General features: G+C 33.6%; 1 protein-coding gene and 1 long non-coding RNA gene across 11 annotated transcripts in view; both read left to right on the top strand.

Moving 5' to 3' along the window:
* The window catches only part of LOC147392071 (uncharacterized), a 57841-nt gene that overhangs the window by 16353 nt on the left and 19434 nt on the right, over positions 1-22054 (top strand). The window lies entirely within an intron of this gene.
* LOC147392073 (cysteine-rich receptor-like protein kinase 2) lies at positions 15430-20912 on the top strand. Of its 9 annotated transcripts, XM_086458842.1 has the most exons (9): positions 15431-15751; positions 16352-16459; positions 16568-16674; positions 16856-17341; positions 18888-19035; positions 19139-19263; positions 19420-19654; positions 19986-20136; positions 20322-20904. In XM_086458842.1, the coding sequence occupies exons 5-9, from the start codon at positions 19010-19012 to the stop codon at positions 20361-20363; spliced, it is 579 nt and encodes a 192-aa protein (XP_086314968.1). In that variant the 5' UTR covers positions 15431-15751; positions 16352-16459; positions 16568-16674; positions 16856-17341; positions 18888-19009; the 3' UTR covers positions 20364-20904. The 9 variants fall into 9 exon arrangements, 8 of the variants coding, with proteins under 8 accessions (XP_086314968.1, XP_086314971.1, XP_086314969.1 ...); XR_015182913.1 differs by having other exon boundaries at positions 15430-15751; positions 16352-16674; positions 19986-20234; positions 20322-20912; XM_086458845.1 differs by lacking the exon at positions 16856-17341 and having other exon boundaries at positions 20322-20905.

Raw genomic sequence — 22054 nt, 5'->3', positions numbered from 1 at the left:
AAAAGATAATCCTCACCAAAAATCAACTCATTCTGAAACTTGTAGCCTTAATTTACAAAATGAAGAATCGTGGATCTTTCGATTTTTGTATACCACTTTTGATAGGGTTAGAAGTTTTGGAATGGGTTGATTTTTGGTGAAGATTATATCTACGGTTAGAAGATCTTCCTCACCAAAAATCAACCCATTCCGAAATTTCTAGCCCCATGTTTACAAGTTGAAAAATCGTGGACCGTCCATTTTTTGTAACTCATTTTTGATGGGATTAGAAGTTTTGGAATGGGTTAATTTTTTTGTGATAATGATCTCCTCACCATAGAGATCATTCTCACAAAAAATTAGCCTATTCCAAAATTTCTAACCCATGTAGGATAAAACACGTAAGGTGTCAAACGGGACCCATATATATATATATATATGTAGGGAAGCGTTCGGAGGCCCTAAAGAGAGCTAAACATTGTGCCAAACATTTTTCAAAATAGGGGTTAGAAGCTTTGAAATGAGCTGTTTTTCTGTAAGGATGATCTCTATGGTGAAGAGATCATCCTCACCAAAAATTAGTTCATTCTAAAACTTCTAAGCCTATTTTACAAGTTGAAGAATCGTAAATCGTTCTAGTTTTGTAAACTAATTTTGATGGGGTTAGAAGTTTCAGAATGGATTGATTTTTGGTGAAGGTAATCTCTACATCATAGAGATTATCCTTAAAAAATTAGCTCATTCTGAAACTTCTAACCCATATATATATATGGGAGGCATTCGGAAGCCCTAAAGAGAGCCAAACATTTTTCAAAATAGGGATTAGAAGTTTCGGAATGAGATGATTTATATGGTGAAGAGAACATCCTCACCAAAAATTAGCTCATTCCAAAACTTTTAACCCTAGTTTACAAGTTGAAGTATCATTGACTATTTATTTTTTTGTAAACCACTTTTGATAGGGTTAAAAGTTTCGGAATGGACTAATTTTTTGTGAGGAGGATCTCCTCATCATAGAGATCATCCTTGTAGATACGTGATTCTCGATTACAAGTGCCACCTCCATAAAGGTTTGAAGTCGTCACCATTCATATTGTAAGAAGGTGTGAATGGTCACCCGATGTACATTATAGGAAGAGTGTCATTTTTGGCGTTTAGAAACTCTCGATGGATAAGGTACCAATCAACCTTGAAATCAGGGTAAACGGTTCGATTGGAGAAAATGAAAGATGTTAGGCATCTTTTTCTCCCCACCAAGTAGTGGTAACCTCAACGTAACTCGATCATTTTAATTGAAAATGTAAAGTCAAAATAAAGTGCAACGTGTCGATAACTTGTACTTTAAGCAGAGATTTATTTTTGGCTTGATTATAAGATCATTTCATTGAAAGAGATGATCCTTATAAATCCTTAGCCTTGGGAATAACACATTTTGAAAAGTGTTAGCGATGGTTATGGATTCATTCTCATAAGTAGAGAAGGACCCAAAAATTGATTGCCTAAAAAAGATTTAAAAGGTCCAAAAATCGATTTTGTTTTGAAAATAGTTACAACCTCTATACTTTCAACCGAATCGAAGTCTGATCTATTGGAGATAAGGGAGGGGGAACATTACATTTTGTCTTTCTAAAAAGAAATTAAAGAGATGAGGAGATAGTAGAAGAGGGCTATAGAGAGGATAGAGAGAGAAAGGGGGGGGGGTATGAATTCTTTTGACCCACCTTGAGACCCTTTCTTCATTCTTCTTCTTTTATATGTTCTTCTTTGAGTTATTGTTGGAATATGAGAGTATATTTCTTTTAGATTAATATGATAGAGTGATAATGACAATAGAAAAGAGTTGAGGAAAGATTTTTAATGTAAGACTTGGTATCCATTTTGAAATATAAGGGGGGTATTTATAGGTATTGGGTGGTTATTTGAGGGATATAATAGGGTGAAGTGTTGGAAGAATAAAGAATGACATAGGTTTTGAAGGTAGGAGGTATAAAATTTAGAGTTGGGATAAGGGTAGTTGTGTAATGAGTGAAAATGGTAATGTTTAGATCCAAATGGTTTGAATCTTACCCAATCATTTGGGTGGAGTGTTTGGTGAGGTGAGATGAGTGATGTGAAATAGGGAGAATAGGGGGTGTAAGGGAGGGGTTTGTTAATTGAGTGTTAGGTAGGTTGAAGAGATGAGGTGTTTAGATTAGGAAAATGAGTTGTGTAAAGGGTTGGTTGATTGAATTTGAGAGGGTTAAGGAGATGATGACATGTGTAAAAAGGGTTGGGGAGGTGAGGTGATTAGATGAGTTGATTGGTGAGAATGGGTGTTTGATTGAAGAATATGGGTGTGGGTTAGGTTTGTGAGAGTGATTTTGTAAGAAATGATGAGGGGAGGTGTGGGTTGTGATGTGAGTTGGTGAGGGTGTTTAAAGAAAGGTGATGGACTAGGGGGTATGAATTGTAATGTGGGTGGTTAGTTTTGTTAGAGAAATGTGAGGTGGGTAGGTTAGGAAAGAGTATGGGTTGAGATGATTTTTGGAGAAAAGTGATGTGGGTAGATGGATTGTTAGAGAAAGGTGATGAGAGTAGGTAGTTGGATGAGGGAGGTGAGTTAGAGTAATGACATGTGTCTTATTTAGTGATCAAGATGGTGATTGGTTGATATGGATTATGGTTTGTGGGTTAAGGTTATGAGTGTGAATGTGGATTTAATATGAATAAAGGTTTGTGGGCTTTAGTGTATTGGGCTTGAGTTTTAGGAAGCGTTTTGAGTTATTTGGAATTGGGTAGGATTTATTTATGATGGATTTTTTAGGGTATGTGAATTTTAGGGTTTGGATAATATAAAATTAGGTTTAGGTTGGGTTGGATAAGGAGAGTTGAGGGCTTGTGAGCCCTAAACGGGTTTAGGGTATTTTTCAATTTGGGAGCGGAACGGTGAAGGGTAGGGAAGGTGGTGGGTATCCAAAGTCTCATTAATTTTATTCATCTTTTTAGGGATTTTAGGAATCCTTAGATTGGTCAAAATGTTACGTGTTGACAAATTGGATTTTTTAGGCTCGTTGGTGAATTTGATTGAAAATTAGGTATTTTGTGTTTCGGGAGTGAAACGATGAAGTTGGGGGTATGCAAAGTCTTTTGAGTGGGTCCTTTAGACCTTTAGGGGTTTTAGGAACCTATGAATTGATAAAAAATGATGAATTTTGTCGATTTGGACTTTTTAGGCCCGTTAATGATTTTTATTGAAAATATGATATTTTTGGGCCTTTTTAAGTGGGGGTCCATTCAAATTGGGGTGTCTACAATCCTCACCAAAAATCAACTCATTCCGCAACTTCTAACCCATACATTGAAAAAATGTTTGGCACAATGTTTAAGTGCTCTAAATGCCACCATATATATATATAAAAGGTATAGTTCATGGGACAATAATTGTGACAAAATCTATGACAATGATTTTTGTCTTATATGGGTTAGAAATTTCGGAATAAACTGATTTTTTTATAAGGATGATCTCCTCACCATAGAGATCATCCTCACCAAAAATCAACTTATTTCGAAACTTCCAACCCCATAAAAAATGATTTACAAAACAATTGATGGTCCACGATCCATCAAAAGTGATTTACAAATTATTGGTAAAAAAATCGACTATTCACATTCTAAATCACTTTTGATGGGGTTAGAAATTTCAGTTTGAACTGATTTTTTTTTAGAATGATCTTCTCATCATAGAGACCATCATCACAAAAAATCAGCTCAATCTGAAGCTTCTAACCCATATTTTGAAATTTTACTTTTATTACATTGTTTTTACATATATTTTTACTTATCCCATGATCCGTCTCATATATGTATAATTGTATGACATTATATCTTTATCCCTATTGCAACGAGAAAGAGCGAGTATGGTTCATATAAAACCTACATTAGTTAATTTTTCAAATCTCAAAAGTTTTTGCATTACATTAAACAACACATCATGTTATTAAGTTAGACTTTTTCTTTGAAATTTCTAAAATAAGTATTTAAATTAATTACAAAGATAATATTATAATCTTCAATGACACAATTTGTTGTAACGCATTTGCAAACAGATGTGCCACCCAGTTGGTATGTAAGCTCAGAAGGACGTACATGTATGTTAAGGAGCTTAGGCTACCCAAACTGTCAGGTATGGTCTGAGACAAGAAGTCACTGGATTAAGGTAAAACCATGATTATATGAAATATAAATTAAAAAATCAGGATCAAGTGTGTAAAAACCCTTTCCTATAGGGTTTAAAATACATCAGATTTCAAACCAAGCTGTTTTCTACATTTACAAATAATCAATTATATATATAATCAAAGAGTATGATATTGCATAAAAAAAAATCTATTTAATAATCGTGTCACAAACTTAAACCTAAACCCAATCCTTGTTTTTTTCTTGGGATCAATAAGACTGTTTTTAATGAGTTCAATAACTCGGTGTTGGCAGAATTTAAACCCAAGTCTATAATATCATCAGCTAAAATTTTTACCAACTAAGCAAATTGGAACATGTACAAACCCAACCCATTTATAAATAGTATACATGGACTGACCCAATTTGTTTAATAAAATTCTAATTTTTATTGAAAAAAAATAAGTTTCATTTCCACTCAAAAAATAAAATATCATTACTAAAAATAATGTCGCGCAACATAAATCAATATCTACCAATATAAATTAAGTATCATAGAACATAAACCAAGTTTTACGACTGAAAATAGGTCATTCAAATTTTTAAAAAAAAAATAATTATTGATATAATTAAAACTATACATTAATGACAAAATAATTAAATATGTCAAAAAAAGTTAAACGGGTTAATGCCTCTAACCCAGACCCGACCCATTTAATAATCGTGTTAGATGAGTTGGCACTATTTTGATTCAAACCCAATAATTTCGTATCGTTTTCGAGTCATGTTCATGTGGCTAGCAATGAGTCAAATAAGGCCTCTATCGACTCCATACCTGAATTGAAATACACATACTGATACCCTATTTCTTACCTGAGTTTTAGAGTAATACCCAAATCTGGAATTTTACCCAAGTTTTAGGAGGATAACTATACCTGACTCTTGGGTCACCCAAAATTTTACCTTCTATCTTGAACTTTTTTTTTTTTTTACTTTAATGAAAAAAAATTACATAATAAAAATCGTAATTATTTATATATATAATGTAAAATTATAATTTTTCCCTCTGGTAAATGGATAATCAATTAGGATATGAGGTATGTTCATACCTAACCCTACAAAACTTTTAGATAAATGGGTATCAGATAATATTACCTAAATTCTTAATCGGGTAGAAAAATGTTGGTCATATCCAATTTATTCTGGTTAGATGAGTCGGGTAGACAGGTATTATCTGACCCATTGCCAACTGTATATTCACAAGTTGTGTTAAGATTGCCACTCTAGCTGTGATAGATCTCCCAAGGTGTCAGGTATCGAACCACTGAGCTTGTAATTAGAGAGGTCCTTGTCAAAGTAAAAGACATGACGTTGTTAATCGTTAGTCCATATCTGGTCACTTGTGAGAATACAAATGTTAAAGCTCAATGTAAGATGCTCCATTGAGATTGGAATGTGACTCAACCTTGCAAGCATTATTATTAGTCATTTCTATTTAACTATTAAACTCATACTTAAATTTTATACATAATCTTTTGTTGATATAGTCATGATAAATCAATTTTAAAAGATGATCATACCTCTCATTTATGGATGAGGTACAATTTCTTTGTAGATAAAATGTGAAAAAAAAAAAGATAATTATAGTTTCCAATGGTATTGTATACAAAATCAATTGACTCAGCCTAGTTATCATAAATTTTGTCCAGATTTTCAAAATATCAGGCTAGTGATCCTAGAAAATGGGATGGGAGATTTGTAATGACTTTATCACTTGATTTATAATTTTTTTAAAACCATGCTTTCACACAATCTTTTACCTTATACACAATTGGAATATAATTTCGTGCCCCCATTCTCGGCTACAAAATGACTCGTGGCACACGTTTTGGGTCAATTAACATAATAACCAAATGCCGATTTTTTCTTTCTAACAGAGCTCACAGAAATCCAGGATCCACCAATCACATGAATACACTTGTGATTGATGACTGGCATTCCTAATTCTATTCTTGTATGAGTAGAATTATTGATAAAAATGCCCTTACATTACATTATCTTTACTATTATTATAATCACAAGGGACAAATAGAAAAAAAAAATTCAGAATGGACGACAAAGTGAATCCACAATAGTTACTATTTTTTTTTTTTTTTTCAAATTACGGGAAGTCCTTGCATTACATTAAACAACACAACACGTAATAAATCTAAATTATCTATTTGAATTGAATTTTTAAAATAATGTCTTCAATTAATTATAATATATATATATTTACTAATCGAGTGTCCGGACCATTTTGCTCGCACCACGACTAATCTCGAGGAAGACTACCACAACAACCTATCGTCATAGTCCCCCAGTTAAATCATGAGAAAAACTCAAGAGGGGAATCAAACCGGTGACGTGCGCCTAACTCACACTTCACGTGCTCGCCCTTACCACTTAGACAACCAATGGGTGGATTATTAATTAATCATAATTTTAAATAATACTAATTTTAGAACTCACTATTATGTATATATAAAATGAGAAAGACTTACAGATACTCCAAGGATGTTAGACTAGCGAAGCTGTCAGGTATGGGGCCACACAAGTTGCTACCATGAAGATCCCTGTAAATTAGAGTAAAATCTATGTTTATATGAAATAGTAAAATTGATCAAAGAGAATAATACCACACAAAATTTTTTAGTAAGGATTTACAAGTGAGGGAGGTGTGACAGATCTCCCAAGGTGTTTGGTATCGAACCATTAAGCTTCTTATTAGAAAAATCACTGTCGAAGGAAAAGACATGAATTTGTTAATCGTTTGGTCGCTTGTGAGAATGAAAAAAATAAATGTCAAGCTAAATATAAGACAAACCATTGAGATTAAAATGTGACTCAAACCTTAGAGCATTGTTATTAATCATCTCTTTTTACGAGTTAAATTTATATTCAAAGTTCAGATAAAATCATAAATTGATTATTTTTTATATTGCTGGAACTTGCCCAACAATGCACATTATATTTTGAATGACAAGATTAACCCTCATTTGAAATGATCGATCTATAAAAATATAATTTTATCGTCCAACATAACTTTAAAATTTTATCTACTTTAAATTGATGTGGCTATAATCCACTCTAAGGTATGTTAAGTAACAAATTAACGACATAAATTTGAATATTATGATATGAATCCCCACTCCAGGGTTTTATCTGTAACAAACTTGATAAAATGAGATTTGGTGGGTAACAAACTTCATAAAGCAAGGTTCATTGGAGTTGTCAGAACTGCAACGGAGTTTTTGTAATAAATATGCAATAGTTAGGTCTGTCAAGTAAATCTCATATAAACTAATGAAAAATGATCTTAAATCCCTAAGGTTTCTTCCTTAAAATCAGTCATTCAACCTCTTGAATGTGATGATGATATACCCCTTTATATTTTGACAAATATTTTATATACGTTACTGCATGAACCTCTCGACCTCAATCTTCTTTCATAAACTAAAGATAAAAAGAAAATGACGTCAATGCCATCATCATCGTATTCATTGTCTTGATCATTGTAATCATCACATTGTCACAATCGTCATTGCCATTATTGTACTAAAAATGATTGAAAATGATTCATTTTAGGAAGAAAATCAAGGTTGGGTAAATCATCTTTCATTAGTCTATTAAAGAAGATTGTGATTAAGAGATATGTCATTAATTCAAAAATGTGGAGAGATATATTAAATATACACAAAATGCAGGGACTAAAACAAAATCCCACTTGTTTCTTAGGTTACCCTGGATAGAGTTATTGCGTGGAGTCCGCATTGGACTCGCCCTCTATGCTTTTGTGAATATTTGAGTTACCTCCTTATGTTTTTAAAATGATTACATACTCCTTTGACCTCGGTCCACTCTTATAGGCTAATGAAAAACAATCTCAATCCCCTCATCATGATCATCATCACCATCCGAGTCATCAAGAGGTTGAAGATTAATGTTTTGAGAACAAAAATCAAAGGTTTTTAGACAATTTTTTTCTTAATTGATAAGAGAAATGTGAAAAAAAGAGATGAATTCATTGTCAAGGTCTGTCAAATTTGACTAAATCCAAGCAAATTCAATGTCACGTATACCCTGCTTGGTTGTTGCAAATCATTTGCGAATGCAAATGATTTTCTAAAATCAATTTTACTAGTGTTTGGTTACACAATGCACAATTTGCATTGTAATTAAAAACTTTGCTAAAATCACCTAAATTCTTGATTAAGAAATTTGAGCAAATAATTTGTGACATAAAAAGTACGGCAAATCATTTGAAAAATCACAATGAATTTTTTTATTGTAAAAATCAACCAATCATAAAAAATTATTCACAAGAGATTTCCCAATGATTACCAAACAATAGTAAATCATTCATCACAAACCATTTGCATTGCAAAATATTTGCAAATGCAAATGTTTTGTGGTGTACCAAGTAGGGCGTAGTGTCAAGGGTGTGTATCAATTTGAAAATATAGACGTATTTCAAATATTCACAAAAACTTGACGGACCAAATGCCATGTAGGGGGACGGTTCCTCCAAAATTTTGAAGCAGGTCAGCCATTTCAAAGTAAATTTCCAAAATGGGGCCAACATTCCTCCAACAAAAACTAATCCAACTCAATTGTCCCACAAACTTTTAACCAGGTTAAGTGGATCTATCAATTTTTTAATGAATTTTTTAATGATTTCTGTTTTATAAAAAGAGTCGTGATGAATACACACGGTCTTGGTACGTATGCAGCCGACATGGCAAGGACATAGAACCATAGGTTGTTTTCATCGGGATATACAAGAAAAAGATGTGTAATTATGTGCCCTTGCCACATCAGCCTTATACCCAACCGCACCAAGACCGCATGCATTCATCATTATTCTTATAAAAAAATAAATATTAAACTATTGTTTAACTCAATCTTAGCTGTAAGTAGAGCCAAAGAAAATATCTTTATTGAAAGAAAGCGAATTCCCTCCATAGATGAAAGCTACAAGTTTCGAACTTTCTTATTTTTCTTTTATAAAGCAATAAGCTTTGGACTCTCTTTCGAATGAAGCGAAGGATTATTGTACGGCAAGTTGTCATGTAGATATTGTTAAATAAAATAAAGGGGTGAATACTTTAGGAAGTGACACCCCTCTGATTTTGATGACTATTTGAGATACCCATGTTTTCAAATTGATAAAATACCCCTTGGGGTTGTTTTAATAGATTAATAAAATGACTTAATTGCCTTTATTTCAAAATCCTCCTTGTTCAACTTTAAGTGTTATAATCTTTAACCTTATCTTCATGATAAAGATTTTCTCTCCTTTGACCTTCAATCCTTCAAAATAAAATAGGATTTTTGGAGAATTGATTGCAACTAATGGACTTTTCAGTGTGTTTAGATTGAGAGAACCAAAGTGAAAAAAAAAGAAAATAAGTGAGTTTCTCTCCACTTCTTTTGTTTGGATTGTTAAGTGGGAGAGTGAAAAGAAAAAACGTGAAGAGAAAAATGAATCAATTTTTTTTTTCTTTTTTCTTTTTAATCCTTAAATCGAAGAGAAAAAGAAAAATTCATAAGAATAAAATATTTAAAATTACAATTCTTCCCTTTTCTCTCTCTGAACTTATGTTCTTGTACTGTTAAATCAAACACAGTGTAAAGAAACAATATTTATTTTATTTTATTTTATTTTAATGAATTTCTTCTCTTCATTTCTTTCAATCCAAACACACCGTTACTAAGAAAATTCATAAGGCTTTTGGTGAGAGGTTGAAAATGAGGGGCTAAATCAATGGAGGAGTTTGAGGATGAACAAATATATTAATTTTGCTAGTAGTTGAAGAGGGTATTTAGATCATTTTATATAAGTCCCTCATAGATGACTACAGTCAAGGGTGTCATAGTTGGAAAAGAGGGCTACCTTAAATATTCATCAAATTCAAAGGTTATATATACTATTAGGATTTTATCTTAGAAGTGTAACACTCTAACACTCTAACGATGGTTTAATAGGGGAAAAAAAATACAAGTCTGATTCTCCACATGACATGTTCAATATATACTCTAGACGTGACATGTGCTAGAATCATAGATTTTATACCTTGAGATACACAACTTCACATTTTCATAAATTTATACAATTATGTATTCCCATGAAAGAAAATCTACGAGTGTGACACATTGTACATTAAGAGAGTATTTTGAGTATGTCACATGGGAGTGTCAAGTTATCATTAGATTATTGCTTGAAGAAGTTGAGAGAGAGAGAGAGAGAGAGAGAGAGAGAGAGAGAGAGATCATACAGTTCTATCGGCAAACCCCTGTAGTATAAGTATCACGGTTACAGACGATGCCATTTCTTTGGTCATCATCGGAATAATCTCAAGACACTTGCATTTGAAAACTTAAGGCGATGTGAGCATTTACCGTCCAGAATTTCCACATAACAGAAATATTGATTATCATCACAGTTAAGAGCATACAGGCCCCCAATCTATAACACTTTAATATGGATTTTGTTAACATGTGCCACACGTTAAGATGCATTAAATGCACATTTGAAATAAGAATTTGAGGATGTTTTGTTAATTTAGATTTTTTCAACATGTGCCACACGTGAAATTTTCAAAGTGTATTATACACCTTATCGGCACAGAAAAGCATCTATGGTTTCAAATACACCTCCATGTCAGTGCAATGTCGTGGGAAGTTACTGTAACATTTTTCTTAAAATATGATAAATATTAAATTATTTACAAATATTGAGAGAAGTTTAGCTTTGGTGGGGAGCGGATCCTCTGTGGTACAATTTCCCCATAGTAACTGTTAAATAATGGAAATAAACATGTTGAAAAGAAAATCTAACATTTCTATCATATAACCATCATGTCCTAGATCAGATCTAATTTTTTTTTTTAAAGAAAAATGATAAACTTTTAAGCCCAATAAGACTTTGAAAGTGGACAGTCCTTGAATTCTAATTATTATTATTATTATTATTTTTAAAGAATGAGATTTTATGTATTGACTCTCCCTCAACCGTCAATTCTAAATTCAGAGAATTGCGGGGAGACTGAACTACAGAGGATCTGCTCCCGCTTCGGTGAAGTTTCAAATTGTTTTCCCATCGAACAATCGTGTGGAGTGGGCTCAGCAACTTAGGTTGTCCATTTTTTGAATTGTGGTTTGGCCCACCTTTTAGTGGACCCAAATACTTGGTGAGTCTAAGGCGGTGTTTGTTTGCGCTATTTTTCAGCGCTTATTGCTGAAAAAAATTAAATTCAGCACTTTTGTCAAAATAGCGCGTTTGTTTACTCGTGCTTATTGCTGAAAATAAGTGAAAAAAATTCAGCACTATTTTGATGCTGAAAAAAAGTGCTGAAGCGGTAAGCACTTCGCTTTTTTCAACACGGACAAGTATGCCCTTTGTTTTTTTGAGCATGGACAAGTATGCCCATATTCTTAAAAGGATATTACCTCTTATATCCCATAGATAAGTATATAAACAACCCAAAAATTAATAAACCCACACCATAGCTAAATTATTTTGTCTTATATGGGTTAAAAGTTTTGGAATGAGTTGATTTTTGGTGAGGATGATCTCTACAATGAGGAGATCATCCTCACAAAAAATCAGCACATCTTGAAACTTCTAACCCTATCAAAACAAGTTCAAGAACCGTAAATTGTCCCTTTTAAAAAAAAAAAAAAAACTATTTTTACGAGTTAGAAGTTTCAAAATAGGTTGATTTTTGGTGAGGATGATCTCTAGACCATATAAACCATTCTCACTAAAAATTTGCTCATTCCAAAAACTTTAATCCATATAAAACAAAACAAAAAATGGCTATAATGGGTTGCCCTTATTAATTCATAGGGTGCTTTTATAATTACACATCATTCATTTCCATCGAAAATTATTCATCCACAATTAAGTTCTTTTAAAGTTGATTCAAATTTTGGTGACTTGTATGACATTATTATTTTTAATTTGAAATTTGTGGGCTTTTATAAATAGAAATTATTATTTATAAATTGAAGATTTGAGTACTATTTATTATTTAAAAATAAATTATATTTAAATTTTATAAGAAATAATATATTTTATTGTGTTTGATAATAAATAAGCATTTGAAACATGTAAACAATGTATAATATGATTGTAAGGGTAACAAAGACAATTTATCAGTTTCAGCAATGTGTAACAAACATGATTCAGCATCTAAACAAACAACTTTTTCAACACTTAAATTCAGCGCTTCTAAGTTTCAGCGCTTAATACTATTCAGCACTTATTTTTTTCAGTTTAACAAACAGCACCTAAGTATGATGAAGCAAATAGCTCTAATTAAACTCAAAATCAGCTACTGATTGATTGATTACCAATCATAGAGAATTATGATAAGTATACTGTTTTATTACCTTCTATATTTGGCAGCAGCGCCAAAGCAGGAGGTCTCTGAGCTAGGAGTACACTAAGCGAGAGGAGGACAAGTAAGAAAAGAAGAAAACAAGGGGTGGAAGGAAGTTTTTCCATGACTCACTCTCTCTCTCTCTCTCTCTGAGAAGCCGTACTCTGTACCGTCTGTCGACTCGTCATAGGAGGAAGCAAAGTGTAGTTATTATATTCTAAGATGAGTTGGTTGCTTTTGTCTCCAGTGACACGTGGAAAAGACTAAAGCTCTTTTTTTTTTTTATGAAAAAGAGGTTCGTATTGCTCCGTCACCATTGGTCACGAGAGAGAGAGAGAGAAAGAGAGAGAGAGAGAGAAAAAAAGTGGGATTTGTTTCTGTCTCTGAATTTTTAATTTTATGATTATTGGAGGTAATCTTGTATATTTTTAAATCTGTGATATGTCTATTGACATTGGTCTTCTCTTATAGACTAGTGAAAAATGATCTAAAATCCCTGAGGTTTCTTTCTTAAAATCAGTCGTTCAACTTCTGGAATATCTTGATGATGATAGGCAATTGTTAGATGACAGTGATGATGATGACATACTCCTTCATATTTTGACAAATATTTTAAATACCCTTACGGCATGCATGAACCTCTTGTCCTCGATCTTAGGGGTGCACATGGTTCGGATTGATTCAGATTTTTATAAAATTAGAATCGAACCAAATATAATCGGTTTTAAAAATTTGAAACCGAACCAATCCAATTATCCTATAGAACCGAACCAATCCAAACCAACTTTAGTTTGGATTGGTTCGGATCGATTCTCGGTTCTAATACTTTCAAAATAGAAAAACTAATTTTTTTTTTCAAAAGAGGAATCCTTTGGATCAAATCATAAATAATGCCTATTTTTAAAATGAAAATGATTCTATGATTAAATTTTGACTAAAATTTATATAAATTGAATATTAGAGGAAGTTCAATGAAACTAAAAAAAAAAATTACAATTTTAAAATTGATATTTTGGATGGATTAGTGAGGAAAATAATCCATAACTGGTAGATTAACGAATCTAAGTCTAGGTTCGTCTAATATATTTTATCTAACAAACATAGTATAAAGGTTCTAAAAAAAACAAACAAGGAATCAAACTTTTAAAAAAAGTTTTTTTTATAAATGGGTTAATCCATTTGAGAGTTGAGAGAGAGATTTGTGTACATTTTTTTTAATGAATTTTTGTTAGAAAAATATAGAGAAGATGAAGTTGAAGAAGAGAGAAATAGATAATAGAAGAACGAAACTAAGAAAGGCTTTTATTTTTAAATAAATAAACACATATATATATAGGGAGCGGTTCGGCAGCCCTAAAGTTTGTCAAGTTTTGTGCCAAACATTTTTTGTATATTATTTTTGATGGGATTAGAAATTTTGGAATAGGCTGATTTTTTGTGAGGAAGATCTCTACGGTGAAGAGATCATCCTCACAAAAAATCAGCCCATTTTGAAACTTCTAACCCTAATTTACAAGTTGAAGAATCGTGGACCGACCAATTTTTGTAAATCACTTTTGATGGGGTTAGAAGTTTTGGAATAGGCTGATTTTTGGTGAGGATGATCTCCTCATCATAGAGATCATCCTCACAAAAAATCAGCTCATTCCAAAGCTTCTAACTCATATTTTGAAAAATGTTTGACACCAAACTTGGCAAACTTTAGGGCTGCTGAACCGTCCCCATATATATATACTTCAGATTAGTTCGGTTATCGGATTGGTTCAGTTCCATTATACCCCTAATTTGGAACTGAACCAAATCAATCGGATTTTTTTATATACAATCCGCACCCGAACCAAGCTATACTCAATCCGAACCAATTCAATCCAAAAGGCTTCGGATTAGTTCGGTTCTCGGATTTACCCAATCCAATGTGCACCCCTACTCGATCTTCTCTTATCAACTAATGATAAAAAATAAAATAAAAAATAATGATCTCAATGCCATCATATTCATTGGGACGATCATTGTAATTATCACATTGTCACCATGTCACTTTGCCCATGTGGGGACAATCAAGAGTAGATAAAATTTTGTGGGGATAATTAAGAGTGAAAAATAATAATTGTAGGTGCAACTACGAGTGGTTAAGTTTTTTGTCACTATTGACAAATTTTTTAACCACCGTTAAAATTTGTCGCAATAGCTCACTAATCTATAGAATTTGAAAATTCTTGTGGGGGTAAGTGCCCCCACTGTAAATCTGCCCCAAGTTACTATCATTACCACTATTGTACTAAAAAAGATTGAAAATGATTCATTTTAGAAAGAAAAATCAAGGTTTTGTATATCATCTTTCATTAGTATATTAAAGAAGATTGAGATTAAAAGGTATGCCATTAGCTCAAAAATGTGGAGAGGTATATCAAATATACACAAAATGCAGGGACGAAAAGAAAATCCCTCTAGTTTTTTAGGTCATGTGCCTTTACCCTTAAGAGAGTTATTGTGTGGAGTCTGACTTTAAAGCTGTCATTTAAAAGTTTTGGAGGAACACTACTGCCTTTGTGTTTGAAAGCAAATCATTTGTAAAATCACGAAGAAACTTTTTATTATAAAGATCAATCAATCACAAAAAAAAGATTGGCAAGAGATTTTTCAATAGTTATCAAGCAATAGCAAATCATTCATCGTAAACCATTTGTATTGCAAAACATTTGTAAATGTAAATGATTTGTCGTGTACCCACTACGTCATATTCCTTTTTTCGCGACTCCACAATTGGGTTAAAAACGACTGTAAAAGACTGTCGTAAATCGCGACAGCTATTAGCAGTCGTTTAATCGTCGTTTTTACTCACATACGACTTATTAGTTATATGAACTGTATTATATCAACTCTCTCTCTCTGCTCGATCTGCGTCTGTCTCTCATCTCTGTCTCTCTCAAATCTCTCGATCACACTCTCGCTCTCTCGCACTCATCTCTATCTCTCTCAAATCTCTCGATCACACTCTCGCTCTCTCCCTCTCTCGTACTCTCTCTCAAATTCTCTCGATCTCTTTCTCTTTATATTTTTCTCTAGCATGCACTCTCTCTCTGCAGCATCCAAGATCTAGGGTTTGTGAACTCGCTCCCAGATGCATCTCAAATCTACGAATCTGAAATTGAAATCAGATCTAGGGTTTGCGCACTCAGATTGGATTTAAGGTCTAGTTTGCTTATTTCTCTATTGGTGGAGCTTTATATCTGGTTTAATTTTTTTTCCTTTTTTGGATTACTGTTTAGATAGCTAAAGTATTGATTTAAAATCGCACTTTAGTATTTGGGGCTTTGTTCTGGTTTTTATTTTTTTTTCCTTTCTTAGATTACTGTTTAGATAGCTAAAGTATTGATTTAAAATCGCACTTTAGTATTTGGGGCCTTGTTCTGGTTTTCATTTTTTTTTCCTTTCTTGGATTAATTTTTAGATAGCTAAAGTATTGATATAATGACCTGATACTTCTTGTTCTTTTTTTTTTCTTTCTAAATTTTTTTTCTCCTTTTTGGTTTATCTATTTTATTCAGAGGTTATATATTTTGTATGGTTCTTTTTGAATTGAGAAGCATCTGTAACTTGCATCCATTGCAGAATAGTCACCAGAGACTTAGTTTATTACTGCTCAAAATGTAAATATGTTTAGGATGTTTTAATATTTTATATAGAGGTGACATGTGGATGCACAAGCCATAGGCGAGTGTGGGTGCATGGGAGGGTGTGCATGTGTGGGTTAATTCTTTGCATGATTTATTTACATTTTGTTTTCTTAGGTGCATTTGATTGATGGCCGAGCAAGTGCTGGTGCAAGTGTTGATTCAGCAAGGCAGAACTTAGCAGCAACCTTTGTTAATGCTTTCATGAATGCAGGTTTTGGTCAGGTAAAATATGTAATTTTAAAGGGATTCTCATTATGGTTAGTTCTGTTCTTAGATACCATACCTCCTAAAGCAATAGATGGAGAGCACTTCTTTCTGAATTTCTTCCAGAACCTATGGGAAGGAAGGAACCCATCCCACTCCTCTGATGGGGATCGACTGGCATTTTTCAAGGCCTTCAAAGAATGTTTTCTTTGGGGAATAAATAGTGCATCAAGGTGTGAATCTTCTAAGCTTTCACCTCATATTTATTCATGCCATGCTATATATGTCTTGCTGTGTTTTGTTGATCTTGCAATTAGCAGACATAACATTTTTCTGCATCTTATAGTATTGGACTATTGGTACATTTCATTCATTTCTTGAATTTCTGTTTTTGGTCACTTGCTTGATGTGCAGATATTTTAATGGAATGGACAGGGTTTATCATTTTCAAGCCAGTCTTATTGACAATATCCTTGTAAAGTTATTGTGGCATGACTACCTTCTAACCCAAAAAATAAAAATGTAGTAGTTTCTGGGAAGTTTAGCGGCTCATCTGAGGAAAGTATCCAACCTTTTCAAGGGAGAACAATATATAAGGAGAATATCAAGTACTCTTTGAGCTATATGCAAGATTTGGGAAAATGCATTATTGAGATTCTGTCAAACTCTTCTTTGAAGGAACGTGATTTGGTCATCACCTTTTGTGCGACACTTTAGAAGAACTGTCTTGAGATATTTCAGCTAGCAGAGCACTTTCAAAGTCCCTCTGAGAATGTTGGCCAGATTGTGAACTTTTTGTTGTTACTAGACCAACATGCAATGCAGAAAGGTGAAACGTGGCCTCTGGAGCTCTTAGCAGGACCTATGGTGACAAAGGCTTTTCCTTTGATCAGATCTTTGGTAAGGCGCAAAGTCTGTTTGGCTCTATTTGTATGACTAAACCAGATGTATCTACTCTTTCTTAGTTTATCACATATCGAGCCTGCTATTTTATTTCATGAGTGCATATATTTCTAATTTTATATATTTTTAGTCATTCCACTTATCTATTCCAGCATCCTCATCTCTTCTATGCTTGATCTGTGAACCTTTTGTTTGTTGATACAACTACTATTACTACTATTCAAGGTTTAAAAACCTTGTTCCGGAGCAATGCTTCAGTCAGGAGAAAAATCGAAATAGTCTCGACCAAAACATTTCGAGGCATTACTGAAACATTCAAGGCAACTTAGAGGTCATAGTTCAAAAAGAAAGAACACATGTTTATTATTTTTTGTTTGCAATATGTGAAGATGTAATCATTTCACACTTACTTTTGTGCCTAGCCTAGATGAATGCTTGAATGCACTAATGCTTGCTTAGGCCCTGTTTTTAGCCATTGAATTTTTCGGAAGTTTTCAAGGAAAATTTTGTCCCATGGTGTTTGCATGGAAGTAATGACTCCACTAGTGCACGATTAGATCTCTTACTTGCTTTACTTGATGATGAACTTTTTGCTGAACAATGGTGTAGTATTGTCATATTTGCAACAAGACCAGAGGAATGTCCTGGTACCGAGATTGGGTCTTTTGACTTTGATCACATTGCTGTGTTGGCAATGCTCATGGAGAAAGTAAGAACAGAAATTGATAAGAAGAGGGTGAGTGTTGAATATAATCATCATAAATCGCTTCTTGTGCTTAAAATAATATAGTTCACATGTTCTTTCAATTGATTTATTGCTTGTGTTGGTAACAACATGTAATAGAGCATGGCAAGCCACACGAACGCTCTTCCATAACCAAGAAATTAACTGGGCAGATAGTTCAAGGGTCCGTGGCAGCATTTGATTCTTATATTCTGGCTTCTGTGTGTGCTTTGGCTTGTGAATTTCAGATGTTCCCATTGATTTCTAAAGATGTACCTAGCATGGCCAAGCTTGCAAAACTTAATGGTTCTTCAAATGGGTTACAAAATGGTTTAAAATGAGGAATTGTGTTTGAAAGGTAACTCCAGAGAAACTTGAAACTGAAGAGGTAAGACATACCATTGGAGGTCGTATGCGTTTAACTCATGGGCGGAAGGTATTTTACTTAACGACTTGAAGATTGTCTTCTACTTCATTTGGATGTGTTGTGGAATGATGAGTATGGGAGTTATAGTGTGAAAGATTATCTTGATATAGCAAAGGAATTGATTAGGCCTGATGGTGGACCACTTAGGTGGTTTTGCCCTGTTGAGTGTGGGTGTCCTATAAAAGACTCTCCTGTTCTTCTTTTTTTGCCTGGTAATTGTTGCCTGGCCAGTAGTTGGTTGGCTCTGATGTTAGCTGCTAGTTTTTCATTGACAAGAGATGGATTGTATTTTTCTATTTGTTCTTCCTTTACATTTAATTTAATTAAATGTGTGTGTGTGGGTAAGTAGGAGATTTCATTATTGGGTTCTAATTGTCAATTGACTTGAGCAGGAGTGGATGGTGTTGGATTGGGGCTCATTTTGCACCACAAAACTCTAGGAAGGTAATTATGAAAAAACATGCTAATGGGTTCTCTTCAGAGGAAATCCAGTTGACAGATCCAAAACAGGAGGATGGCTTTCAGTTGGCCTAATCTTAGGTATGTTTCTTTAGTTTATAAATATTAATTAATGTGTCACTCTTCTTGTCTTTTTTTTTTTTTTCACATAAAAAGTTAACAATTTTGTCTGTTTTTTTGTTAGAACAGGTACTGCACTTGCTGAGAGGATTTGCGTTAATGGAATTTCGATGAATTTGGTGACTTATTTAGTTGGAACTTTGCATATTTCGACCTCCAAATCTGCAACTCTAGTTACTAATTTCATGGGTACTCTCAATCTACTAGTCTACAAGGACGATTATCGTTTCCCATCTCCGAGTCTACTTATTATGCTAGATTCTTAAGTAAATAAAAATTATTATTAATGTTTCTTGCATGGAAGGACTAATGAAACTTTTCAATTTTTTATCATAATTACAATAGATCCAAACAAAAGAAGAGTACTGAACTGGGAGAAGAGATTTGAGATAATTATTGGCACAACAGAAGGTTTGGTCTACCTGCACGAGAACTCAAAGATCAGAATCATTCATAGAGATATAAAATCCAGTAACATCCTATTGGATTCAAAGTTTCGAGCTAAACTTTCTGATTTTGGGTTGGCAAGGTCTTTCCAAGATGATAAAAGCCACATCAGCACTGTAATTGCAGGAACACTGTAAGTATGTATACCTTTAGAATAGTTGTAAAGTGAATTTTCGTTTGTTAGAATGATTTGATCTCTATAACTACTCCTAACTTAAACATCCTTGTGATTCATCTTCCATAGAAAGCATCATGCAACTATGCAACCTCCTGGGGGAATGATAAATTTCTTTCTCCACAAACATTTGTTCTATGTGCACACATGCACGTATAACATATTTATGCCCCTAGACAAGAACTGCCCACAACTAATCTATCTACATGAAGGTGTTTAGGTCTGATGTGTGTATATAATGGACTATGTTTATGATGACTATATGGTTTTTTATTTATTTAATTTACAGTGGATATATGGCTCCCGAATATCCAGCCCACGGTCAGCTAACAGAAAAGGCAGATGTGTACAGCTTTGGGGTACTTTTGATAGAGATTGTAGCCGGGAGACAGAACAACAGGAACAAAACCTCTAATTACTCGGACAGTCTCTTAACAGATGTAAATTCTACACTTATATTTCATTGACATCATTTACAATGCCCTGCACCAAAGTTGGACCATTTTGGCAAGCTCAAATCGAACCCACTCGTATTGTTGTTAGTAGATGGTTCTGTTTGTGCACTTAGTTGATCAATCCAATTTTTTCAATTGTGATGTTTCAAGTTTACTTTTTCTATGTGCAGGTGGATTTATTTTTCTATGGAGTGACAGATTTTCGATCGTAAAATTGTACCTATTGATAGCGTTGAATCGTCAACCATGGCATGTGGGATGGCGGTGATTCGTGTTTCGTGTTAATATGTGTTCACCCCTTATTATTGTTAAAGAGATCTAATTCCCGTTCGTGGAAATAAAGGCTGAAGGAGGTTTTGTAGAGTCCATGGTGTGAGTATAGTAGAGGTTGATGTGTATCAATGTATCTGTTCTTCTATCTATTTCTAGGACGGAGGTTTCTTTTTTTGTTGTGTGCTATCCGTATCGGAAATGATGGGTACATCAATTAGATTCAGTTTCATTATTGACTTAATCATCAGTCAACGTTTCAAAGTTCTGTAGCATTTTAATACAATACTGCAGCCAGAAGTACGCTATCAGTTTTCTGCGAACCAAACAAAAAATTATTTTTTTTTTTAATTATAAATTCATAAAAACGACTGCCCAAAGCCGTCGTTTTTTTCGACGGTCTTTTTGACGGATCAAAGCCGTCGTTTTTCCCGACTTTTTTCGGCAGTCGCTTTCTAATCGCGACTCCTTTTTAAACGACTGTGCAAACGACTGTAGCGGCAGTCGTTTTTGTCAAAAACGACTGTTCAAGACAGTCGTTTATCCCGCAATATGACGTAGTGACCCAGTAGGGCCGTAATGTCCAAGGGTGTGTACCAATTTCAAAATATAGACATATCTCAAATATTCACAAAAACATGACAAGCCAGATACCATGTAGGGGGAGGGTTCATCCAAAATTTTGAAGCAGATTAAAGCAGATTAACTGGTTCAAAGTTTTTTCCAAGAGTATGGGGCCAACATTCCTCTAAGAAAGACTAATCCAACTCACAGTCCCACAAACTTTTAGTCAAGTTTAGTGGACCTATCAATTTTTTAAGAGTCGTGGTAATATGACTCCCCAAGTGGCATACTCAATCGACTCCTTGACGTTGTGTTGGCCAGAATCATAGACTTTATGCCTCAGGATATACAACCGCACATCCCCAAAAATCTGTGTGGTTGTGCATATGGAGATGTATTGTTGCGTATCCCAAGGCATAAAGTCCATGGGTCTGACACACCACATGTCAGGGCAGTCTCAATGGGAGAGTCATATTATCACCAATCATTTTTTGATCCCTTTATTTATGATTTGCACCATTTTATAAAAAATTAAATATTAAACTATTGCTTAAGTCAATCTTAGCTGTAAGTAACAAAAGAAAATATCTTTATTAAAAGAGAACGAATTCCCTCCATAGATCAAAGCTACAAGTTTCGGACATTCTTATTTGTCTTTCATAAAGCAATAAGCTTTGGACACTCCTTCGAAAGATGCCGAGGATTATTGTACGGAAAGTTGTCATGTAGACTTGTTAATTCTCTTCTTTCATGGACGAGTAAATTTTTTTTTAAAATATAAATAAAATAAAGGGATGGATACTTTAGGAAGTGACACCCCCTCAGATTTTGATGAGTATTTGAGACACCAATGTTTTCAAACTGATAAAATACCCCTTGATCATGGTGTTCTTTTAAGAGATTAATAAAATGACTTAAATGCCTTGATTACAAAATCATCCTTGTTCAACTTCAGTGTTACAATCTTTAACCTTATCTTCATGATAAAGATTTTCTCTCCTTCTATCTTCACTTCTTCAAAATAAAATAGGATTTTTGGTGAGTTGATTGTGACTTTTTAGTGTGTTTG

This window comes from Akebia trifoliata, chromosome 11, assembly GCF_017979445.1.
Source record: "Akebia trifoliata isolate Shusen 1 chromosome 11, ASM1797944v1, whole genome shotgun sequence".
Classification (NCBI taxonomy): domain Eukaryota; kingdom Viridiplantae; phylum Streptophyta; class Magnoliopsida; order Ranunculales; family Lardizabalaceae; genus Akebia; species Akebia trifoliata.
This window is presented reverse-complemented; position numbering and strand designations above follow the sequence as displayed.

Coding starts and splice junctions, on each gene's coding strand:
- LOC147392073 (XM_086458849.1), top strand. CDS start 19,010: ATGGCTTTCAGTTGGCCTAATCTTAG. Junction 19,036..19,138: donor TTCAGTTGGCCTAATCTTAG/GTATGTTTCTTT, acceptor TTTTTTTGTTAG/AACAGGTACTGCACTTGCTG. Junction 19,264..19,419: donor TCTAGTTACTAATTTCATGG/GTACTCTCAATC, acceptor TAATTACAATAG/ATCCAAACAAAAGAAGAGTA.